The sequence below is a fragment of the Haemorhous mexicanus genome, chromosome 3 (assembly GCF_027477595.1).
Source record: "Haemorhous mexicanus isolate bHaeMex1 chromosome 3, bHaeMex1.pri, whole genome shotgun sequence".
Taxonomy (NCBI): domain Eukaryota; kingdom Metazoa; phylum Chordata; class Aves; order Passeriformes; family Fringillidae; genus Haemorhous; species Haemorhous mexicanus.
This window is the reverse complement of record NC_082343.1, coordinates 97604060-97620196: the sequence shown is the minus strand read 5'-3', so window position 1 is coordinate 97620196 and position 16137 is coordinate 97604060. Positions and strand designations below refer to the sequence as shown.

The window sequence follows — 16137 nt, the reverse complement described above, 5'->3', positions numbered from 1 at the left end:
AGATGACTCTTGGAAAGGAAGTCAATGAGTTTGGTCAATTTCCCCAGTGCATACTGTATGGACATGTACATGGAGAGTGAAGAAATGCCAACACATCCAGGGGGGCTGATGCTGGTTCAGCAAAGTCCTGGAGCACCTGTTTGTGTCCCACTTTGTCTGAAGCTCCTGTGCTGAGGATTTTGTATATTTTCCTGGGCAGACAACCTGTATTCCTAGTGGGTGTACCAAACACGTCTCAGAGATGTAATTCCTGAGAGGATTTAATCCTTATAGTAGGAGTACGTTATATTACAGCTGAATGTAGTAACTTTACCCTCAGAACAGATAAAGAGATCTCACCCAGGGATCATCCACACAAGCACAGTGAGAGAAGTAATTTGCAATTGCAGAACCAGAAGGTATAATCTAAGGTACATGTGCCTTTGACATCAGAAGGAACAGACATCCAACTGGTTCTTGAGGCAAGACAATTTCAACAGCTCTCAATTCACAAGAACAAATGTAAATGGGAGAGGTGTCATTTACTTTGAAATATAAAAGTGTTTTCAAAATCATATGGATTGATGGATGCCCACTTCAGAAAGCTGAATATACACCCTTAGTTTTTTCCGCTTCCTTAAGCAAGTAAAGTCTAAGCTGTTTTGACTTATAAATATATCATTTCTTATTCATTCATTATTGCTAAAAGATAAGGTGCCACTGAGTTTTCCTATCCCTCAGTCTTTTTAAAAAATGTTTCATGTGTATTATCACAAACAACAAAACCAAATATTTACTTCCATTTTAAAATAACCAGGAACTTTACTTGCATTTTTTTGAGCTGGATATTGTGTTTATTGCCAAAAAACATTTACTGGTAGTAATCCATCTGTATGCTTAGTCCTAGGCAAGATCCGAAGTGCTGTTGGAAGTGCTCAGCTCCTCATGTCTCAGAAATTCCAGCAATTTTATTGGCTTTGTCAGCAAAATCTGGTAAGTCACTTTGCCTGGTTATTCTTAAAGAGTTTAAGTTTGTTCATCCATAATATTCCACAAAATGTCACTTTAAATTTTAGAATTTAATATTTTAATAATTTTATTCAATATTAATTTTATTCAAAAACAACTGTGATGCACCTGAGCAGTAGCATTCTGAAATGTTATTTCCATGTCCCACATTTATTTCCCCCCTTTTTTTAAACTTAGTCCTTATGTATGATGTTGGTAGATTTTTTTAAGCATATATGTAAATTCAGTAATGTCAGTCTGATTATGTTTTGCTTTTCTCTTTTTGCTGTCTTTATTAAACAAAAGAAAATGAGAAGAGAAAAAAAACAAGTTTTCTGAGACACAATATTTGCAATACCCTAATATAGTAACTATATTTCGTGTAAGGAAGGGTGAAATTTTCACATTAAAATCAGAGGAAAATCGTAAAATAGAATAGTGGAGATGCATGATCCAGCTTTCTACCTACCTGAAAATAGGACTGATCATGGAAATGAGATATCTATAATGTTCATCAAATTAAGTTGGATAATTTGTGCTGCCAATTATAAATGAGATGTCCTGTGGCTAGAGGAACAGATACGTTATATTACTTATGAGGGTTACTGCTATTGTTCTGGAAGTTCATTAGAGACTAACTCAATTCTAAATGTTATCTTCATTAATATGACAGCAGCCATCAGTGATACAAAGGCTGTGCAAGATAATACTAACCAATGGAAGAACATAATTCTTCTAGCTACTGCTGGTGGTAGAAAACCTTTCTTTGCCTCTCTCATACAGCAAGCGTACCTTTTCCTTCTGACTGTCCCCAAACCTCAAATCTTGAAAGAATTGTGTTGTGTGCATGACAGCAGACATAACCTATAATCTGCTTACATACTTTTCTTTGCCCGTTAGGATCTGTCACATAACTTCCAAGGCAGAACATTTGTTCTGCAAAGACCTACTTGCTCCTTTCCATCCATAAAGTTAAACATTCAGAATACTTGCAATGAAATAATACTGAGAAAATAATGCCAAAAATGTCATACCTTCTGATGGAAAATATTAAGATACATGGTCCTCATTAGGAAAGAATCCAGTTATCAAAAACTCTGTCAAAACAAGAATTTTAAAATTGTTACAGAATAACAGAGGATATACACAAAGTCTGACAAGCAAGAACTGAGCACATCTGTATTTTTAATCAATTATGTGATGTATGCTCCCTATCTAGTAATTTGTTTCATACCAAAAGAAGGGAATCTTCATAATTGTCTGAAACTTTCTCTCTGCAAATTTAAAAATGCCCTCCATTACCTGATTGATTAATCTGTGCAAACTAAGATTTGGAGAGCCTAACCTCCACTCCACTTCATTTATCTTCAAGTGGGCCCAGCACTTGTGCTCGAGAGCACTACTGTAATAGCGAGTGCAGCTCCTGCTCAGCACAGCCATCAGCTGTTTGGGAAAAAGAACAATTCATTACTACAAAAGCAATAGAGAGCACAAGGACAAATCTACAACTTTTTAGGCAACACAACCAAAAAGATGGCAAGATTTTACTTCTCTTTTTCTCTTTTTGGATAATAAACCTCTGAAGTCCATAATAGTGGCTTTGCCCCACTCTCAAGATTTAGGTTCTGAAAATCTTTCACTTTCATCAAATCAGTAATGGGCTCTGCAGAAAGCAGTAGCTGCAAAACTGACTGTAGGTCATTTATGCCTAGAGGCATTTCTTCCTATACCTAATGATAAAGTTTATTGCTAAATAGTCACTTGGTACATACCTACAGCAGGGTTTCCATAGGCTCCTAAGGCAGCACCTCAGTGCCCCAGGGGAATGCTCCCAGCTTGTGTACTCCCTTTCTCTAAAACATCCAGCATGTACAGGGCTGCCACATGGCAGTTTCTCTGACAGTGTTCAGCATCTATAAGCTTAAATGTAGGACACAAACCAGCAGCATTTAATTGTGCCATTTCAAAATGCAACAAGGATTTCAGAGGAATATACTTACTCAAACTGAAATTTAACCATGAAGGTCACATATGGACTTCTCTAAAGGATCGTGGGAACTTCAAGTGGTGCATTTGATTATTCTCTGTGTTAGAAGCTCTTATCAAAGACTCTCACTTAAGGTAAATTCATAGTAATGTAAGCTTCAGTGAAGTTTCCTATTTTATCAATCTGGCTGGCTATCTCCTACATGTATACTGTTCCCACTAACTACTTAGGAAAATGTCATTACTGGTTAATAACTAGTCTCTTTTGTATAATTAACATTACTTTTTCTACCGCCCTTTTTTTTCTTTGAAGTGTCCTTCTCCATGCTGTCTAGTCAGCACAGATCCTGCTCAGCTTGTATGTCATGGTTGCAGGCTAAAACAGAGCAGCTTGAGCACCCTCTAGGTGCTTGTTGCTTGCTTTAGGCCTCCTTTAAAAAGAGGGCTGCAAAGATGAATTCCAAGTAAGATACAAATAAATAAGCAGTTTTTGAGAAGAAGCAGGTTTAAGCCAATCTATTCAAAACTAAGTTGGCTGTAATAGTACTCATTTGTGCCAGCATTTATTCATGAACTGTGGATGTGTAAGAAGCAGGAGGCAGCCCTCTTGTGTCCAGAGCACACACAGCACAGCCCTCTGCAAGAGTCGTGCTGGAGGCCATGGTCTTCACAAACATTGTGAGCAGAATGGGGTGCACAAAGGTACTGAACAGTAATTAGCCTGGATTCAGAAGGCAATGCCCTTGCAATGAGTAGAATCATTTTCTGGCTGTTTAGAGGAAACTGGGGAGAGTGAGTGAGGAGACCAGGCAGGAGACAACAGATTGCAAGATGAGACAGACTGCTGTGGGACTTCCCTCATGAATTTCACACAGGGAATCAGTTCCTAAAACCTGAAATATTGACCTCTGTAGAGTAAGTAACCCCACTGACATAAATTTTAATCTGTTTTGTAACAAATTGGGATCCATCCTGTTATGAATTGAAGCAAACTCCAATAAGCTTAGTCCAATTGGAATTTATTAATTACAGCAAGCAAGGCATAAGCAAAATCAGCGCTGGGCGACAGGGGAGCCTCCGCTAGCCAAGGACTGCCGCACCCCCTATTCGATACAGTCTAACTTTTACTCTGTATCTCTTCTCGTTGTCCAGAAAGTACTCTGCACATGTGTCTTCTTGTTGCTAAGGGGTTGTCCTCTGCAGGTAGTTGTCTGATGAAGGCTGCTAGTCTTCCTCGGTCATCCTCTGGTCGACTTCTCCTTATTTAGTGGTCATACCTAAAATTCTAGAACTTATGGTTTATTGAGCAAGCATTTATTAAACAAGAATATTTTAAGCAAGCATTTATTAAGCAAGAATATACTTGTGATTGTATGCGGCTTTGGTTACACATGGTTTTAGGTCTAAGTGTTTTATTCCCTCTATCTTTAGCTTGTTAGTGAACAGATCATGAACAAAACACACCAGGTTCCACCACAATCCAATGAAGTAGTTTTCAGTAGACACTAATCTGGAGTTGTAATGTTTCCCAGATGTCTGATATAATCTATATGGCCACTTCTCTTAAGTCCCCGAAGCTCCCTATTAAAATGAAACTTTCTTCTAGTAAAGAAGGCTTGTAAGTTGTTCTTGGCTCAGATTCCAGTAGGGGTCAAGATATGGGTGACGCTACATGTTGTCATGCTCAGTTCCAGGCCCTAATCTACCACAGTGGGATCTGTAAACCCAAGTTTGAGTAGCAATTCCTAGTCTAAAACCCTCAGAAATGTGTGATTCAAGGGAGGAATTCAATAGCAATGCTGACTTATCTCCCAGTTTCTAGACGGCTGTGGGGTTGTTTTTAAATATAAAATGCTTTTGACCACTAGATTAGGAAAAGGTGGGGAACAGAGCCTGCCATAGCAGTAGTTATGCTGACATAGCAAACTAGTCTTCGCAGGTTTTGGCCAGAAAGGGAGAGATCCAGATTCTGTTTGGTATGGTTTCGACATTCTCTCTCCCAGCTCCATTCTTTAGACCATCATGGTCTAAAGAATGGAGCTGGGAGAGAGAATGGCTTCATCCTGTCCTGGAAGGAAAAAAGCTTCCTCCTGTCCTAGAAGGAAAAAATCAATGGCTTCCTCCTGTCCTGGAAGGAAAAAAGCATTTCTTCATTGCCTTCACAGACATATTTACCAATTAAGCCCTATTTCAATAGTGGCAAAACTCTCTTCTTGAACTAGTACCAGTGCTCAGAGAGTATAGGGTTAAAAGTCTTCATACTACCTTCTAATACAATTTTTATCCAGCACTGGCATCAAGTTAATTATTAAATACAGGATCATCTTGCTAATTGTTACCACCAATGTTTGCTCCATTAAGTCTTAAGCACATAGAGCCTCTTAATTGCAGTACCTGGCAGTAATATCTTCCCAGTTCCTGAGTGTGATTCAGCTCCCCGGAGAACAAAGTCCAAGCACCCCATCGAGATTTCATACTTCATGTATACATTTGAAGAAAATGTTAACATCAAGTTCAGCATCAGGTGACGTCTTTGTGGCATTGTTTTGTCTTAATCAGCTATCGTGAATGTAATTTTGAACCAGGAAGACTTCAGGCTGGCTGGAATACAAACCACGCTCCCCTTGCCTTTAATAATCAGCAGACAGAGGCTGTTGGCTTGTTCCTTTTTAGAAATGCAGGTCAGCACAGCATATGGTGCTAAGGAACTTCCCATGCCGCAAATTCAGGAAGGCTCGCGTGTGACATCCAACTCATTCATGTTTGGGTTGTGTAGGAGGCACAGCTTTCCAGTCACAGCTCCCAGCTGCAGAGCACGCAGAGCCTTAGCACCGAGCAGTGCTGCAGCAATGAAACCTGGCACCATGCCCTTCCTGCCTCAGCACACGCCGCTGAAAGCCTCCCGGAGTATTCATGTTCTCTCCTTTGTGCTCTACAGGACCCGAGTGCCATGCCAAGACCAACTTCCCAGGACCTTGCAGGTTTCTGGGACTTACTGCAGCTCTCAATTGAAGATGTCAGCATGAAGTTTGATGAACTGCACCAGTTGAAACTCAATGAATGGAAAATAATAGAATCACCTGAAAGGAAGGTAAGCAGACCGTGGACAATGCCATTTACTCCCCATTTGTAGTTCTGCAGTCCCCTTGTGTTAAATACAATAGTGAAACACAATAGGTTTCTAACCCTGGGAAGTATTTAATTGGCATGGCCCAATTTTTAAATGGAAACGTTCGTCAGATGTCAGGAGTCTTTTCTTTTTTAACAATGCTGAGCTGAATTATATATAATAAATAAAATGAATTTTGCTAAGCTAGTTTACTCCATGACACTTTTGTTCAAATTATTTTATTCACATTCTAAAAGCTAGAACTGAAATATGTTCTTAATCAATTCAGATGGAAGAAAATAGCCCAAGAATTCACACATGGTAAATTCAGCACTCTGCTACATTTGGGGCAGCTCAAACTTGAACACTGCAGTCTTTAACCCTGCCTGCATGACACAAATGATAATAGAACCGGAATGAGAGAAAAGCATGTGACAGAACAGAGCACAGGTCATACTAAAGCTCAGCTGACATACTTCTGGGGGACAAAGCGCTGCTGGCGAACTCGCTGCACCTCTGCCCTGCAACTCCACCACCTGGGAGATGCCCCACATGATGCTTACAAACCAAAGGTGACAAATTGCCCATAACAGCAGTGTAATTCTGAAACTGCCTTTCCCCTCTCTAGAACTTCATCCCTTATCTTGATTATCCCACTATCCCTGCTTATTATTGTATCAGTCAGATGAAAACAGCATTTGGTTTAAGTCAGTACTGTTGACCTCAGGTGAATATTTGTTTGGTTTGGGAGAAATTAGGAGGCATTTTGACAACTTTTTCATTTCTTCATGCTCCTCTTGGATTTTAATTTTCAGCCAACGGGTTGGTGGATGGTGAGTTTGCAACTCTTGCTTACTAGTGACAACTGGAAGTAAGAAATTATAATAGTGACAGCAACTGTGATATTCCTAAGAGGGAAATAACTAAAAGTGGTAAAGAAAATAAGATGGGATGACAGGAACGGAGCTTTTATGAAAACAGGAGACAGAGAAAATAAAGACAGGCAGAACTGGCTATCATGGGGAATATCATCCCAGGCTGTTGCACTGTTCCTGTTTAATGCAGAACTATGTTTTTAAATAAACTCGGTTATTTAGTCTTGGCTATTGTATTTGGATAGTAGAGTCAGAATTAGTTAAAAAAAAACAACAAAGAAACCCAACCAAACAAAACAAAATAAAAAAACCCAATGAGGAGTCTGTAAACCATAAGCGTATCAGTACAATTTTTGTATTATTTGAATCCTGCTGTGCATCAAATTAACTGTGTTCTCCATAAGGAACAGCCCATACTCTGGACTATTACCATTACTTTAAGAAATTATATAGCAAAAAGATCTATCATAATAACTGTACCTATACAAATGAAGTTATGGAGTCTTTATCTTCGGGGCTATACAGTCCAGTATTAAACATGAAATAAAAAAAATTAAAAAAACCAAAAATAACCAAACCTAACCAAACTGATTTAACTTCAAAGTTGCATCTAATTTCAAGTGCACTTTGAAGGGAGATTGTATGAAATCACCTCCAGAGGTCCACCTCTTCTAACCTAAATTAGCATATAATACCTTGGTTATAAGCCCTCATATGATATTTTATAGTCTCTAATGGTCAAAACAATTCTTGATTTAACACCTGCAGAGAAATTTACAGCTCCTTTGTTAACAAAATCTACTGACTTCACTATATAATTTGATAATTCTTCAGAATAATTTCCTTTAAAATGGCCCAGACTTGCAAGCAGAACAATTAGCCCTATGTTCTCTCTCGGGTTGGCACTTGAATGTTTCCATAGAGCAATTCCTGGAGGAGACTAAACTAATAGACATGTATACACAGCTGCTATCTCATATCCAGCTGAGGCTAAACTCAGTATGATTAATTTAATCAAAACACCTTTCCTGCTAATCTTAGAGAGTCTTTTCACTTGATCAGACCACACAGATGCGCTGAATTCCTATTGGAGAGACAGTGTGTGTTTCTGTTTATAATGAGTGTAATAATGTGTCAGCTTAAATCAAACAAATCCATATGAAAGTGAGGTGTGCAGATTGCATGTGCCAATACCTGCAAGGACAATGGAAGGAAGCGCAGCCTTTTTTGAGGCACAGGACCACAGAATGCATAATGGTTGTCAAATTAGAGGGTTTTGTCAGTGTCCCTAGTGCAGATAGCTGTTCATGTCATCCATTAGTCAGCTGATGGGCAAGCAAAAATGGAGCATGCTTGATGTATGTAATCAGTATTTCGCATTTCATGTCTTTGATGTGCATGCTCTGCTGACAAGTACCTTTTACACGCAGCTCACCCTTAGTTTTAATGCCCTGTTGCAGGAAGAAAGAAAGATTCCTCCTCCTGTACCAAAGAAGCCCCCAAAAGGAAAATTCCCTATCACAAGAGAAAAATCTCTGGACCTACCTGACAGACAGCGGCAAGAAGCTAGAAGACGGCTGATGGCTGCCAAGCGAGCAGCCTCTTTCCGGCAGAATTCAGCCACAGAGCGTGCAGACAGCATTGAGATCTATATCCCAGAGGCTCAAACCCGGCTTTAAAGACAGAATGCTGCAGAGTTCCTTTTTTTAAACAAAATGCTTGTACAGTTTGTCACTTACCTGGTAATTTTTGTCTCATTCTCTCCACTAAATATGCCCTTGATGTTGTGTTCTTTGTGCCATAAGCACAGTGGAATGCTTTTGATTTCCTCAGAATTTGCTGAGCTCACCGCAAGAACGACTTCTTTTTGTATTTATTGTCTGACTTACAATCAGCTACAGTGGATAGGGCTTGTCAAGACCTGACTTATCCAATATATTCTCAGAGGACAACAAGAAACACCTCTTGAGATGGAACCCAGCTTACTTTTTGTTATTTATATTTTTATAAAATGTGTGATAATTAGGGATAAGAATAACAAACTATAAATGGGTGCATCTCACCATTCACTAGAGGCATTAGCTAATCCAAGTAGAAGGTGCTACAAATGTAAAGAGCAGGAAAGAAAGAACCCATTTATCTCCTTGACCTTCAGTTTCTTTTCCTAGAATCCAGCTAACATATTTACCCATGCGCTCTGCCACTCTGCTCATCTTTGTTACTGCAAAATAACATTAGGTCTCTCATCTCATTCGAGTTTCTGGAGATGAACAGGGATATCCAGCCACTAAAACTCCAAAGTTCATCAGAAACCAAGAAGCATACAAGTCTGGTGATGGTGGGAATGTCCACTAAGAAACGTTTGCTGTTAGCAGAATAACGACACTCTGAAACCTAAGCAAAATTGTAATGCAAGAGGACTTGAGTGATGGGTGAAAGGAAAACGGAAGCCTTAAAAAGTTAGATCTTCTGTAGTAAGATGAGTAAAGAAAAAGTTATACTTGCTCCTTTGGACCACTCATTGCATTTTTAACTGTTCTTTTACATGTTAATATTTATTTTATAAACCTTCTCTCTTTCATTTCAAGAGCTGTGCTACATGTACTATTTCAAACTCTCAAATTGTTATAACAATTGAGTTTCCAGGGTATCCTTGAGAACAAAAAAATCTTGCTTGTTTAAAATGCCAGTTGTGATGTTGTAAACAGTTTAAGAAATATGAATGTGAGTGGTAAGTATATATAAGTTTAAATGGTTATGTTAAGGTAAAGGTGAACTGTGGTTTACAATTGTAATTTTTTTAGAACTATTTTTCTATGCAGTATCATTTCTGGCAAGAATAAGGTTCTTGCTTGCTACAGACATAGGGAGAAAAAAAAAAAAAAACACAAAAACCTGACTCAAGAGATAAGTGATTTCCAGCCATGGAATATAAGGAAAATAATATATTTTCAAGCCTCATATTGTCAGAAAAGAGAAGTGGTAGCTACCACAGTCAAGAGGCTTTCATTTAAAACAAATTAGGACAGAATTATTCCACTTCACCTACCTTCCAGAGCCACCCAAGCAATCCAGCACTTAGAAGTCTTCAGGTGAAGACGCAATAAAAGGAGCAACATGCAGCCCCCAATACCAAGGTTTGAATCTTATTGAACACGATTTTAGATGAAAAGAATGAGAACCCAGTGAGACAGACAGCCCCAGGTACCACATTCCCTGTTTACCTTCTTTAACAAATGCAATGTGTTTAGCCATAGGCAGAACAATTCTTTAATTATACGCAAGCACTTTGGTTCTTCACCTGTTGAGCACTTTAAATCCAAATCCCACACACCCTGCAGCCTGATGGATGAGTGAAAACGTGAAGTACCATAGGTTTTGCAGATCTGACATTGCTTCAGATGTTTTCTTTTGTTTGGTTGCTTGGTTTTTTCCTTCTTTTTTCCTACAGTGTGTGGTATTAAGCATGAGTTCTGTCTTTGGACAACTGATAAAGCATGCTTGGCTTCAAAGTACGAATCTTTAGAGATGAAGTTTTGAGAAGTTCCTGTGAGAAGACATCCCTGTAAATTGAGCCTGGTATCTGGTATATACTTTACCAAACAGCCTTAAACTATATTTGAAGCAAAAACCAAGACGAATGTATATCCTTCAAGAATGCAAAAAAAAAAAAAAAAAAAAAAGACAAAAAAAAGTAATAAAAAACAATAAATCCCTGAAATATTCTTCTATAGATGAAAACAATGTATTTCCCATCCTTTTTGTTTCCAAGGCATTTTCTATTGAGGAAAGAGATGAACCCTAGGCAGTGTACAATATTGATGCTACTTCCTATATTTGTTGTACTATTTTAAATACAGAAGTACATGCAGAGACTGGCATCTTTAATCTTGAAAACTGGTATCTTAAAGTGGAGCTGCTAATTAGAATATCCACACAAAACCAAAGCCAGTATTTTTCCTAGATTGAAGAAATTTAAAATAGAGACACACACACCTGTACACATATATACATAAGGCAGCTGACACATTTTATCTGATTTTCTGTACACTTCCAGGAGGAATCACTTGCTTTACTCACTTGAACCCTCCTACCTGCAGCAACAGGTCATGCAATCAAGACAAGCTGTACCTGATCTTGCCAGTGATCAGACTTTATGAAGAAAAATTGTAAACCAAACAGATTACAGATGAACTGAGACCCCAGCTGGCCTAATAATGCTGACTTGGAGGAGTCTGTGTTCTACATTTCCCATGCTGTTATAAAAAATTCTCAGTATAAGATTTATAAATCTATGATTTCCGTTTGTTCCACCTTGTTCAAACAAACAAAAAAACAAAACAACTAAAAATCCCACAAAAACAATTGGAAAAAATCAAAAGTAAACTAGAAGCCTACCAACAAATTTGATAATGTTGTCTGTGCACATTACATTTTGAAGTGCAATATATTAAACTGTTGTACAGGTAACATTATATCTTTTCAGGCAAATAAGCCATTATAATTTACATATTGTACACCTGGTTAGTTTAGAAAGATAACATTATGCTTATAATATTTGTGTTGCAAATAAATCAGATTGCTTCATTCTCTGACATGAGAAACACCCTATCTTAATAAACATATATCCAGATCGATTGTAATCTGACTCCACATCACAAAAATAAAAGTCAGTTACAAAACCAAAGTAGGGGGAATATAAATAAACAGAAAGATAGGAACTAGAACGCTTACTCCTTTGAGAGTTCATGGTATAGACCCACTCAAAACAGCTGAATATAGCAAAATAGTCTGGTGTTTAATTAAATATTAATTGGGCTAATATGTATTTTACCACATTAAAACTGTAGAAAGTCTCTGCTTGTTTAGTCATTGCCTGTAAAACACAAGTATACTAAAAAGAATTCAGAAAATTTAAATAAGGAAAAAGGCCTGAATGGTAAAATTGTTGATATTTGCCATACTTATTTTTGCTTTGTATATTTTTTTAGATTTGAAATTCTTTGTAATTTGGTGAAGTACACTATGAAGCGTTTTATTATTTCATGTCCATCTAATTAGAATGGCCTTTGGCAGGATGCAAACATGAACAACGTTGTACAGTTTAATACCAAAAAATGATATTTTCATTCATGCTTAAACCTTGACACTATATTAGATTTGAAATCCATCAGGAAGGAATTAAAGAGTGCATAGGAAAGTGTGTGAATTTCATATATATAGATAGATATAACATATATTTCATATAATGGAAATAATTTGTTTATAAATAAGCCCACGTCCTGCTGTATCAGTAAATTAGTACTCCAATTCCTCAGCACTGCGTCTAGTATATAGTCAAGGAATGTTCGGTCATGGGGTGGTTTTGCAAGGAGCTGCTATGTGACGAGTGTCACACGTGGCACAGTGTGTCACAGGGGGCCTGCAGCCTCCTCGTGGCCTGTGGAAGCAGTGCCCTTGACAGGTTCCTGGCCCCGTGGCACCTCAGGCAGTGTCACCATTCTGTCCCAGGCCCTCTCCACGCAGGCCCCCCAGACCTCCAATCAGCCCAGCTCAGCCTTTTACACTCAAAGCCTTGAGCCTGCCCTGCCCAGCTGGTGGGTTTGATGTCCTCCTCAGCATGTCAGAGTTGGCACCAGTGGCGAGGGCACACTGGAGGCTGACCCATCAATGGCTGGTTTGTGCATGCCCATTTGAGGTCTGAAGCTGGTTTGGCAGCTCCAGGTGTCAAGCTGTGTGCACTGGAAACCAGTGAGACCAGAGCCTCAGTGTAAGGGAGCTTAAATGAATCGTGAAGCAACCTTACTCCCATTACTGCTCCTTGAGCATCTCATGATGCAGGGATACCACCGGCCAACTGCGCTCGAGGTAAGGAAAATCAGCAAACCCCTTAATGTCTAGAGAGGTGCTTCCTGGTCTATGACAGGTTGGCACCCACACTTACACAGTGCCTTTCATCCAGAAGGATCTCCAAGCACTTTATTAGCCAACACACAAGCTCCAGGCTGGGCTGCAGCTGGGACAGGTAACCCAGCATGGCGGGATGCTGGGGGTTCTCCCACCTGTCCCCACGCTGCTGGGAGTTTCCTTCCACAGCACGCTTCCAGCATCTGGGACCTCACAGTCTGAGCCTGTGCTGAAGGAGAAGAAAAGACTCACTGAACCAAGAGGAAGACCTGAGCAAAGCAAAGATGAGGGCAATCAGTGCTCATACCATCCCCTAGGGAGTAGGCAGGGAGTGATGAGCATCAAATTAATCATCCAGAACAATCTCTGCCTTTTCTGTTCCTGACTACGGCAGTGAGGTCCTGGCGGTGGAGGAGCTCCCTGGGAGGGTGCCAGAGGAGACTCCTGGCTGGTGCCAGGCACAGGAGCTGATGGCACCGGCAGCTGAGCCCTCTTGGTCAGGCATCTTGGCAAGTCTCCCCTTCTCAAGTGCATTTCCCTCGCTTTCTTAGCGGGAGAGATCCATCCGGGGTCCTTGCTGCACAAGCAGCCTTCCCCAGGTGCCCTGTTCTCTCCCCAGGTCTGCTTCCAGCCCAGGGATGATGTGGGGCACAGCACTGAGGCATGATGATTGTGCTTTGGTTTGGGCAGCTGCTCATTTGTGAGACTCAGCCCCAACCCTAAGGGTTCTTTTATGGCAGAGCAATGGGGGCACCTCTCTCTGCATGGACAGGATCAGCAGACGAGAGGCCACCATTTCATACTGCACAGAACAGAAAGAGGATATATACATGTATCAATATATATACACATAATGATTTTTCACTGTCGAGGTTCCAGAGAACCAGACCCAGGAGCCACAGTCAACACTCTCACTCCTGCAGATTGTGCCACTTTCTTGCAGCTCATCCTCAACACTGATGGCTGTGGCAGGTTCACTGCCTACTGCAGCCCCATGGCCCATCAGCAGCTATTCACCATGTTCACCTCCAGGGACCATCTTTCAGGAACATGGCATACTCATATGCATATACAGAGTCCTGTCAGGAATTAAGCCCTCTGTATCCACAGAAATTGCTTAATTTATCTCTGAAATGCAGCTACCTCTATGGCATAATGCTGTAGCTGTTTAACTACATAATAGGCTGTTCAGGACAGCAAGTATAAAACCAAAATTGAAATGGAATGTTGCCCAAAAGAAAATTTGGCCAGCATATGTGGGCTGATTCAGCTCCTCTTAATGAAATAAAGTCCCAATAGCTGAAAGGGGCCATGGCATTCATTACCGAATGTCTTTTCCAACATAAACAATTCTATGATTCTGTATCTAAAAACGGTATTCTAAATCTTTTCTCATTAAAGGCATATTGCATTTCATAAAAGATTATGGCAGAAGAAGACTGCATGTTCACTGATCCACTTTCCACACCCAGCTTTTGTCCCATTACCCTTCATTGCCAGAAGAGAACTGGGCTTTTGAAGTCAGATCGTAGTTAAGGTAAATTAGTCTGTCTACACAGCTTGCTCTTTAACTGAGCAAACACAGAACAGTTTTCATCAGCTGGCAATTTAATTCTATATTTTATTAAGGCCAAATTGTTATTTTTCTAAATTGGTTTTGTTAGACAGGATTTTTTACTTCTCTAGGTACAAAAACATGGATATTTTCACCTAAGCATAAATGAGGGGGAGGCTTATTTGAATATATAGTCATTATTCAGAAACACAGTCCATTAGTGAGGAATTTTCTTCTTACCTTGCCACTCTTTCATTCAACACACCATTTCCCATTCCTAAAGCTTCACTGTCATACAAGTTTCTTCTTTGTGAGACGGATTATTGCAGAGCACCGGGCTAAGTTCTGATCCCAGTTGTATTAGAATCAACACTCAGAAACTCAAACCAGAAAGAAATATCAGATCTGAATCAATATAATTCAGATCAATATCTGACTCAGCAAGTCTGAGGTAGGAAGGACTTAAGGTAGCAAGCGTGCCATTACTTTGTAGGAGCTCATTTTTCCTTTCAGGAAGGTCAGAGTCATGCAGAGGGCTCGGTAGTAGATCTGAGTCTCTGAAGAGAGTCCTCACAAAGATATGCCAGCTTTGTTTATAATTACCATGGAACCCACATGCTCATATCCATCCTTTGATTTACCCTTTGGAGGTTTAATAGAATGGCCATCTCATTTTAAAAGGGCTCAGCATGTATGTATTATTTAGTTAAATTTATACATTAATTTCCTGACTGAAACAAAATTCCCTTTCAAGTAGCCTGGCTTATATGCTCTAAAACTGTTCTTTCCTGAAGAAAAGCCACTATGACTGTGCAGGATTTTCTGTACGGAGACAAAACTCATACTATCATTTACCATGGACCTGCCAAAATAATCAAGTGTGGCCTAAGGACTAAATTAAATGCCTCCTATAGAACTTCAAGGAATGTTAGAACCAGGAAACTAGCTGTTTAGTTATCATTAAAAGTATATATAAATATATATAAATATATATATACATAAGAAATCATATCAACAATGAGGATGAACTGAGTGCCAAATATTCACCATCTGTATAAAGCAACACTCCACTAGAATTAAACTATTTTATGTAATTCTTTCTCATGCTTTTATGGTTCTTTTGATAAATTCTATTTAGTAGCATGCAGGATACCTAAATTGAATGTACAGTATGTTGTTTCATTGCTACAATAATTTATTGCTTCTCAGTAATATCTTCTTTACCAGAATGTTATTTGTTACTTTGAAGACATATTTGAAAATTGTTTTATTATTGAGTTATTCTTTTTTTCTTGGTTCTCTACTCACCTCCAGCTGATTGTAAGAAAATGTGCTTCACTATTTTGCCCCATGGCTCTTTTATGAAGCTGCCTCTTTCAATTGGTTTATGTATTGTTTATGTTCATCTCCTGTAAATAATTCTGCAATTAAATTTTTTGAGAAAAAATAGAGTACAGTCTTTATTACATTTAAAATTTTGCATTAGTTAAAATCTGACATTTCCAACTAGGCAATTTGTAGACAACACTAAACTATTACTTTAGACTTGTAGCCTTTGGGGTGTTAGGAAATAAATTATAAAAATAATTTTAATGGGATTTTTACCATAAATCAAAGAAAGATACATATAAAATCTGATGGAAAGTAACAACTAATGGAATAAGCAATGCCATTCCATCTATGTGTTTTGATTTACAGTCATTGATACTGTAGGTATA

General features: G+C 39.0%; 1 protein-coding gene across 1 annotated transcript in view; it reads left to right on the top strand.

The window, feature by feature from the left end:
- Positions 1-15866, top strand: part of DLGAP2 (DLG associated protein 2) — a 103433-nt gene extending 87567 nt beyond the window's left edge. Inside the window, exons 9-11 of the mRNA XM_059842802.1 lie at positions 881-972; positions 5912-6064; positions 8418-15866. Coding sequence (XP_059698785.1) covers positions 881-972; positions 5912-6064; positions 8418-8636 — 464 coding nt within the window. The 3' untranslated portion in view covers positions 8637-15866. The remainder of the gene's footprint in view (positions 1-880; positions 973-5911; positions 6065-8417) is intronic.
- Positions 15867-16137: the final 271 nt, after the last annotated feature.